This window comes from Rhamphochromis sp. 'chilingali' (assembly GCF_963969265.1).
Source record: "Rhamphochromis sp. 'chilingali' genome assembly, chromosome: 20".
In the NCBI taxonomy this organism is placed as follows: Eukaryota; Metazoa; Chordata; class Actinopteri; order Cichliformes; family Cichlidae; genus Rhamphochromis; species Rhamphochromis sp. 'chilingali'.
The window spans coordinates 15,245,769-15,255,709 of record NC_137947.1 but is presented as its reverse complement, the minus strand read 5'-3'; the positions used below and the strand labels follow the sequence as shown (position 1 = coordinate 15,255,709).

General features: G+C 41.4%; 1 protein-coding gene across 2 annotated transcripts; it reads left to right on the top strand.

Annotated features, from left to right (window-relative positions):
- Positions 1-489: 489 nt before the first annotated feature.
- znf488 (zinc finger protein 488) lies at positions 490-6,510 on the top strand. 2 transcript variants are annotated; one of them, XM_080868864.1, is made up of 4 exons: positions 490-1,441; positions 2,191-2,410; positions 2,783-3,011; positions 3,124-6,510. In XM_080868864.1, the coding sequence occupies exons 1-4, from the start codon at positions 1,431-1,433 to the stop codon at positions 4,218-4,220; spliced, it is 1,557 nt and encodes a 518-aa protein (XP_080724990.1). In that variant the 5' UTR covers positions 490-1,430; the 3' UTR covers positions 4,221-6,510. The 2 variants fall into 2 exon arrangements, with proteins under 2 accessions (XP_080724990.1, XP_080724991.1); XM_080868865.1 differs by lacking the exon at positions 490-1,441 and adding an exon at positions 1,488-2,100.
- Positions 6,511-9,941: the final 3,431 nt, after the last annotated feature.

The window sequence follows — 9,941 nt, the reverse complement described above, 5'->3', positions numbered from 1 at the left end:
TTTTGGGATGTTCTCTTTGGCCTTATCAGTTTGTCAAAAATAAAGATTCTGGGATGGGGAAAAAGTGTCATGTCCTACTAGTGTGGTTTGATTTTTTGTTTTTCATAGTTGGAAACATCAGACGACCACAAATCAGATGTATTATACATAAATAATTAAATTTATGTCCATGTCTTTTCTAATATACCAGTTACCAAAGGCCTAAAGTCGAATATGGTCTCCTATTCGTCAGTGCAGTCAGTGAATTGTATAGTGTTAATCAAAGAGTTCATAGCTTGTTTTAATTTGTGCATGAAAGAAAACGAATCCAAAGAGCTGCTCAATACCGTCATATCCACAGGACATGGTGCTGCTGAAAGGATGTCCAAGTGTTCCTGTGATTGTGATACGTTGCCACAAACGGAAGAAATTTGAATTCTAATCCAAAGTAAAACACTATTTTTAGTCTATAGTGTAAAAGTGCTTTAACCAGACAGTTGGAGCGCGACCAAAGAGTCCCCCCTTCGAGGCTTCTGCGTCCCCACTTTCTCGTTACACAAAGTTGGCTCACGAACTACCAGGACATTTACTCAAAAACCAAAGCTTTGATGCAGAATAATCATTAAATGCTCATTAGACAGAAACATTTAGTTTATGAATAATGTATTTGCCTGGTGGCAAACCCAGACCACCCTGCATCATGTCATGTAACAGCGGCCAATTTTACAATTTCCCACTGCCCACATTAGACAGTTTCCACTAGTTTCTCGTAGCTAGACACAATGTCTCCAGAAACGTGACCAAGACCTCTCCGCTCAATCCCACATAGCGTGCATGTGCTGAAGTGCAGTCTCGAAGTATTACTCGCGTCTTTCGTTTAAAACCATGACATGACAGATTACCACAACATTATGATTTATATATGATTAATTGCATGCTGGCAAAAGAGCGGGCTGTTCCAGCGTGCTGCTTCGCCCAGTTTGTGGTTTTAGTAACACTATAAAATTAACAAATAATCTGTTGAGACCTGATATGAAACATAAGAAAATATGACTTTTGTCCATCAGCGGTGTTCAGGTCAGCTGTACAAGGCATAAATGTGCGTTATTAACCAGCAATCACTGTTCTGTCCAAACAAACACCCACGTCTTCCCTTTTCCACGGAAGGGAACTGTAAACCAGACAAAGGAAAAATTACTAATAAAATACTAATTTGTAGGCGCGTGAGTGAGCGTGTGCGCGAGCGCGCACGCGTTTGCATCAATGCGCCACGCTTCAGTGCGCTCTCTGAAGGGGATAAGTGGGAATGGGAGAGGGGAGAGACGACAGTGCGGAGGAAGATTCAGCCGGATAAGTAACTCGTCAGCAAGAAAAGGGAAGGCTTCGTCACCGAGGTCCGCTGCACCTGCTGCAACTTCCTTGGCTCCCAAACGGCTTAAACATCCTCTTCCATGTCCGGCGGGTGAGTTCGCATGGCAACACAGGCATGTGCGTTTTTACTCTTAAATGTCAACATTAAAGAAGAAGAAGAAGAAGAAAAAAACCAAAAAAACAAATCGGGGATTTTTAGATCGGTACCACATTCTGTCATGATGCTGTGCGGTTCAGCTGTCAATATTTTAAACCATAGCCTACAAACCTAAAAGATTGCATACTTTTAATTGATCGGAGAGAGGGAAAACATTAGTCACGCAATCTAAGAGCGTTTATGCTGTTTATACATTATGGAAAACATACTGAACTTATCCTGCGCGTTGAGCAGGCAGCTGGACTCCACGGCAGATGTGGAGACAAAAGGACTAACCGAGTGAAAAACTGAGACAAAGGACGTTGGTAATCATTTTGCCTCGACACCGGCTGCTCTCACTACGCAGTGGTACCCTCGGTTTTACTAGCAAATGAAAAATAAAATACACTTGGGCAAATTTATTTTCATTACGATTTTGGAATTCTGTGTGTGCTTGGATCAGATCCAAACCGGCTAACTGCACATCGCACAAATCCAACCTTTTTTGAGTTTCATATAAAACACTTGCACTTTTTTGAGACAAGATATAAATTATAATTACTATTCCAGGCTGATTTTAACAGGAAATATAATGAGATTGCTCTACTCCCCAGGTTATCTTGCCATTCTGTTAAACAACATGAATTTTAAAACTATTTTGGAGTAATTCTTCACCTTTACTAACAATAACTATTCCATTACAGTTTAACGATGGATCATACTTTCCTGCCTCGGTCCATCTGGACCGGCGACAGTAAATTCCTCCAGCATTCTTCAGATCTCTACACCAGTGTGGTAGTTGCGCGCAGCATCCCTGCAGGCACATGCTTCGGTCCGTGCGTGCTCCAGAACACTTTCTACGACTCTATCGCTTTCATAGCGCAGAAATCCTGTGACAAGAGAGCGAAATCCTGTGTGTTCAGGGTGCGTATGACAAATTTGTGATAAACTGTCTTGCAGATATACTTTGTAACATCTTTACTGAGTTACTATATAACTCAACGGTGACATGATTCCAAAAGTAAAGGGTTTTTCAGATGTATATAGTTTTAATTGTCATACGTTACATCCAGGTTTTTGTGTTATTATGGGATTGTTTTTGACCAGCTGTATTTTGAGTGTTATTGTACTGACCAGTAAAAGAAAAAAAAGTGTATAAAATCACCTCAGCATTAAAAGATGCAATCTGCCACCAATTAACTATTTAAATTATTTACAAGCAGGCTCTTAGAAAGACAGAATAAAAATCCTCTAAGTCGGGACACTGTGTAAAACATCAGGGGTTGCTATCAACAGGTCGATCCTGAGGCCATGCGTAATTCTGCCCTGATGCTGTCTTGGTTGCGGCTCGTGCAAGCTGCGCGCAACGGCGAGGAGCAGAACACAGAGGCCTTTTTGAAAGGGGGTCAGCTGTACGTGCGGACTACCCGGGACATCCGGCAGGAAGAAGAGCTGCTGATCTGGTACGACCACGAGCTGTCTCATCTGCTGGGCTTCACCGAAATAGCAAAAGAGTCAAACGAAGGTGAGACTGCCCTTTAATGCATGTGCACGATTAAATCAAATTTTATGTCACTCCAAAATCATTGAAATTATTAAAAACAGTCACGTCATATTGTCTTTCGTTTTTCTTTCAGAATTAAAATGTGGGCGATGTAACCAGGTCTTCAAAAACGAGCATCCCTTCCTGGCTCACTGCAGATTCTTTTGTGCTCACGTAAAGACTGACACCTGGAGCCGCGAGCTTTATGAGCACAAGCACGTGGAAATTAAGAGGCAACGCCGAGTGACAGATTTCCACAACATTGCCAGAGATTTGGAACACAAAAGAACTGGAAACAACGACGACGCGGAGACTTCCCCAAAGAAGAGAAAGTATGAGGAAACTCTTTATCCAAAATGGAGAAAAACGGTTCTATTAGAGAAGACTAATATTTCAAATGATGATAATATTACACCACCGACTAAGAGTTACGACCAGCCAGCAGGAGACAGCCCTTCAGGTGAGGGGAAACGGAAAGCTGAGACGTTGAAACTGGATCTTTTGGAACGTAAAAGTGAGGAGCTTGTTCAAGGTGATGAATCCAAGTGGACTTTTACGCACGACAGAGATCTGGACGCGCGGATGGAGACAGGAGGGGAGGGCTCTAGCATGCATTTAAGCAGCAACAGTGCATTTTCTCTGGTGATATCGAACAGCCAGGGCGAACAGAAAAGCGCATTTTGTAAACCGAGTAAAAGAAGTTCTCCTGTTGACCCCCAGGCTCACCCCAGCAGAGGTTCAACAGCCCCCTCTAGCCGCCTGGAGGAGATGACGAATGCATTTACCTCTAGGACGTCTGTGGGATACAATAATCTGATACCACCCAACATCCTGAGCAGTGACTTACAGACTGTACCCTCCCCGGTAGCATTAAACACTGCTTTCCATTACGCGCCGGAGCACTGGTCTAGAAACATAGGCGCTCAGCTGCAAACCACATCGGCCCTCACGATCCTTCCTCCGACTTTTACCACATTCGGCGTGTCGGTGCAGAACTGGTGCGCCAAGTGCAACCTGTCCTTCCGCATGACCTCTGACCTCGTTTTTCACATGCGCTCTCACCACAAAAAGGAGTTCGCCGCAGAGTCTCAGGTGAGGAGAAGAAGGGAGGAGAAACTTACCTGTCCAATCTGCCACGAATACTTCCGAGAGCGGCACCACCTGTCAAGACACATGACATCCCATAACTGAGACAAGAGAAGGGAAAGAAACTCTTTATTTATTACCTAAATGCTTCTCATATTTAACAAGCTTCGACTGCAACCCAAGGCAAGACTTTAGTGTATATCTTTGAATGTAGGTAGCTGTATAATAACAAAACGGATACACATGCCCATCACAGCTTGTCCACTAGATGACGATAGAGGTGCGTGTAAACTGATCTCAGTGCAGTTTGTCCACTAGTTCAGTATGTTAAGTTATTTTGTGCCTTATGGAACTCAGGAGGGACAGAGAGGTTTCAAGGACAGCTCATGATTGTCACAAATATCTCAAAGCAATCCTCTTTAGACCATTTGCTTTTTCCTCGATCTAAATTGTACAGGAGGTATGGGTTGAGTGTGTATGCACATTAGTTTTAAAATCTAAAATTATATAAAGTGGAAATAAAAGCTTGTGGTGTATTTTGTTCCATCATCATATGGGTTAAAATCAGAGGGTCAGTTTTTCCAGTTCCAACAGGAGGTGACTGAGACCACCATTTGCCCTGTATTGATCATTCAGTGTGTTTAAATATATATTAGACACGTTTATTGTTTAGTGTATGCACCCGTATAACATTCCTGTGGCATTTGAGATCTGTATCCAGCATTTTAGTCTGCTATTTGAACAAATGAGCTGAAAAATACCATATTAAGCAGCTCATTTAAATAGGATGCCTGCTCCAAAAAAAAAAAAAAAAAAAAAATCAATTATTAGTTTTATAAACTTCTGAGTTATCATTCATCTGCAGACTTGGATGTAATCCAGGTAGACTGCACCACTTTGAACTTGTGATTTTATGTTTATCCACCAATCCTGTGCCGCTTACTTTCCACTAGGGACAGGCTGTGGACAGATGGACATAAATAGTTCTCTGTTGCAGGTAAATGAGCCAAGAAGAAGGCATGAAGTTCATGGAAAAGTCAAGTGTAGACCTTGTCCTGTCAGTCTATAACAAAAGCAGGGATGTAGTTCCCCATACATTGTTTTCTGTCTTATTTGATTAAGTCAGTTTAACTTCCCGGGAAAAAGATTTCCTTCATTTTTTTTTTTTTACAATCAGAAGAACATCATCCACCTTTTATAACAGAGACTTAAACATGTAGATGACATGAAAACTGCTCAGTATCCTCTGACAATTTTATTCCTTTGAATATGTATTGAGTTTTAAACCAGCACTTACATTTAAGGAGCCCAAATACTTGTTTCCCTACTAAAATAATGCTTGATAAAAGGTCCCAAAACGTATTTCAATCTGGTAAAAAATGGAGGTTTTAGAGTTTCTAAAGGAAAATAAGATTTCACAATAAAAAGAAACTTAGTCTATATGATTAAATGGGCAATTAAGAGTCACTCTATTGAAGCCATGTTCTAATAAACAGCACTATTGCTTCTCTGAACTCAGTAACCACGTGAGGAAAGAGCTATTTCAGCCCAGACACAGAAAATCCTCTGTTGTCTAATAATGGCTGTATTGGTCTCCTTTAATTGAACAGTCATCATATGGAAAAACAAATATTGTTCTTGGTCCCCTGCTCGCCTCGTTTCATTTAGGCTTTTAGGCATTTTGCGCTCTGAACGTGAGCCTAGACTACTGTGGTTTTCTTGGTTGGAATTGACCATTGTAAGTACTCTCCTGTGACCATGATTGCGGTTGACATGGGGTTCACTTTCTAATAGCAGACTGTAGGTCCAGACTGTAAATGGGATCAGTTATGAAATTTGGTGGGGAGGAACAAAAAAAAAAAAAATTGAATTTGTTCATTACATTAAAGCCAGCCTATTTTAAAGCTACAACTTCTATTAATGTAAGCATGATTTATATAAGCCCTAATTACAGTCATCATCCTAATTTAAAAGGTGGTTAGGCGCTGTAAATCGTAACATGGTTTTGCAGTTACTGAACATTTCCACTTGTGTGGAGAAAACTGAATCAAGCTTTTGTACGTCAGGCATCTCTCCCTCCCCTCCTGTGTCACACGCCGACGTCTTCAAACGTGGATTTAAAGATCATCTTTTTGTGTTTCTTGTCATCTCGTCTTTTCAAATTTCAGTAAAACAGAGCTACACTTTGTATTTTCAAGTTTCATCGTACCACAGACCTCCACCTTTTTTATTGGCTAAAAGGAAATGTTCAGCTGCTTCTACAGGGTGCTCTAAAAAGAGCAGACACAAACATAAAATGCATGTGAGTAAAAATATTCACAATCTTTTATAAAAGACGCATCGCTGTCTATTGTATCTGTTGGTACAGATTTTAATGAGCCTGTCTTATTTGGGAATATCTTGTTTTACTTTAACATTAAAGGATCTTCTCCTGCTGATCACTGTCAAAAAAGCCACATGAACTTGTTCTGATTCATTGCTTTAAGACAATAGAACCTTCCCAAAATGGGTGAATACTCTTGGATGGAAAAGGGAAAAGCTTACAATGGAAAAAGCCATGCTGGAAGGAGGGATGGCACACTTATTATAGCTCCAGTTACATGCAGCACAAGGGTTCGGACTCGCGTCCCCTTTCCCCAAAATTTCTCTGCCTCTGAGACAAAATTGCTGTCCAGTCGCAGAAAACTTCAAAGCCACTTGTGGTTGAGAGCAGATGTGGAAACTGCCAACTTTTGAGACTCAAGGCAATGTAGCCACAGAGTAATGAGTTAATAATTAAATGGTTCCCTCTGTCATTTCAGTGTCAGTTTGACACACTGTTTTGGCACCACATGGGTCAGCTTCCTCCTCCGGCGAATAAAAGCGACAAGCAGTTGAACTGAAGTGGTTGAGATCATCTATCTGTGGCCATCTGTTTAAAAAGAACAAAAATAAATCTGAAGAAAAGAAAACCATTTACTTGGAAGCACTCTGCTTCTGAACATGGATAGAAGAGAGGAAGTGCAGCGGGTTTTGAATTTCAAGTGTCTGACGTCCTAATATGCGCTTGCCTGCTTCCTCCATCAACCATTAACCCGCGGCGGCGGCATCAGTCACATTATTTGAAGAACAACAGACGCATGAGCCTTTGGTGAGGTGTAATAATGGGTTCAAGGGGGCTCTCGGGGAATGTCGGCTATCTTTGAGTGGAACCTTCCTGCTTTTGTGCTCGGCTATTTTGAAACAGCGGTGCCCTTTTAGGATTGTTTTGACAGAAAAGTTCACCCTGACGAATCAAGCATTACGCACGATAATGTCCAAGAATAACAAACTGTGTGAAACAATAATGTTCCAGCAAGAGCATTTGGATTAAATTATGTCTTTATTCTAATTTATAGAATGCTACCTTTTCATAATTTAAACAATACACATGTACAATCTCATCTAATCATACATATAATCTAACCATGAGAAATTATCTTTTTTTTTAAACCAAGTTTCACATTTAAAATAGAAAAATATTTCTGGTTTCATTATAACATTCTTGAAGTGTTATGAGGGGGCGGGTGGGTGCAAATGAATTCCAGATGCTCTCCACAGTTCATTGGATACTTCCTTTTTAAGATATAAAGAGCAATAAAGTACAATATCTTGCAACGTCACATATATGTACAATGTGGCGTGATTAGTTTAAAAGTAGGAACAGCTATACAGAGTATGTAAAAATGCATACATTTTTCATCATCTCCACTGTTTGTATGTTTTCGCATAAGCTGCCTGATGACACAGTAACAGTCTCTTACTTAAAGTCTTTGCATCCAAAGAAAACGTGAACACAAACTCACTGTGAGCTGTTTGAAAAATAAGTACATTCTGCCATTAAAAACAACAAAAAAAATCCCTTAAATATTTCTGTCCATGAAACATCAATATTATTTCAAACAGAATGAAAACTACTGGGCTTTTTATGTATTTCTTTTCTGTTACACATGTGGAGCATCAACTTTACATGTGTGACTCTGTTCCTCTTGCGAGCGCAGATGCCAGACAATGTGTCTCTTCAACTCTGCTGCCCCGGGACAGAAGAGATGGAAGTAATTTCACTATAGCCTATGTTCCTCTAGGAATAATGACAGCCAAAGTGACTCTGTTTTTCAATATCAGGAAACCGCTTAACAGAGGTACAGTGGGGCAAAAAAGTATTTAGTCAGCCACCGATTGTGCAAGTTCCCCCACCTAAAATGATGACAGAGGTCAGTAATTTGCACCAGAGGTACACTTCAACTGTGAGAGACAGAATGTGAAAAAAAAATCCATGAATCCACATGGTAGGATTTGTAAAGAATTTATTCGTAAATCAGGGTGGAAAATAAGTATTTGGTCAATAACAAAAATACAACTCAATACTTTGTAACATAACCTTTGTTGGCAATAACAGAGGTCAAACGTTTACTATAGGTCTTTACCAGGTTTGCACACACAGTAGCTGGTATTTTGGCCCATTCCTCCATGCAGATCTTCTGGAGAGCAGTCATGTTTTGGGGCTGTCGCCGAGCAACACGGACTTTCAACTCCCGCCACAGATTTTCTATGGGGTTGAGGTCTGGAGACTGGCTAGGCCACTCCAGGACTTTCAAATGCTTCTTACGGAGCCACTCCTTTGTTGCCCGGGCGGTGTGTTTTGGATCATTGTCATGTTGGAAGACCCAGCCTCGTTTCATTTTCAAAGTTCTCACTGATGGAAGGAGGTTTTGGCTCAAAATCTCACGATACATGGCCCCATTCATTCTGTCCTTAACACGGATCAGTCGTCCTGTCCCCTTGGCAGAAAAACAGCCCCATAGCATGATGTTTCCACCCCCATGCTTCACAGTAGGTATGGTGTTCTTGGGATGCAACTCAGTATTCTTCGTCCTCCAAACACGACGAGTTGAGTTTATACCAAAAAGTTCTACTTTGGTTTCATCTGACCACATGACATTCTCCCAATCCTCTGCTGTATCATCCATGTGCTCTCTGGCAAACTTCAGACGGGCCTGGACATGCACTGGCTTCAGCAGCGGAACACGTCTGGCACTGCGGGATTTGATTCCCTGCCGTTGTAGTGTGTTACTGATGGTGACCTTTGTTACTTTGGTCCCAGCTCTCTGCAGGTCATTCACCAGGTCCCCCCGTGTGGTTCTGGGATCTTTGCTCACCGTTCTCATGATCATTTTGACCCCACGGGATGAGATCTTGCGTGGAGCCCCAGATCGTGGGAGATTATCAGTGGTCTTGTATGTCTTCCATTTTCTGATGATTGCTCCCACAGTTGATTTTTTCACACCAAGCTGCTTGCCTATTGTAGATTCACTCTTCCCAGTCTGGTGCAGGTCTACAATACTTTTCCTGGTGTCCTTCGAAAGCTCTTTGGTCTTGGCCATGGCGGAGTTTGGAGTCTGACTGTTTGAGGCTGTGGACAGGTGTCTTTTATACAGATGATGAGCTCAAACAGGTGCCATTCATACAGGTAACGAGTGGGGGACACAAAAGCTTCTTACAGAAGACGTTACAGGTCTGTGAGAGCCAGAGATTTTCCATGTTTGAGGTGACCAAATACTTATTTTCCACCCTGATTTACGAATAAATTCTTTACAAATCCTACCATGTGAATTCATGGATTTTCTTTTCACATTCTGTCTCTCACAGTTGAAGTGTACCTCTGGTGCAAATTACTGACCTCTGTCATCATTTTAGGTGGGGGAACTTGCACAATTGGTGGCTGACTAAATACTTTTTTGCCCCACTGTATGGTTGTGTCCATGTTAGTCCAGTTTTTCTGTTTCTCTTCAATCTGTTTCCAGCTCT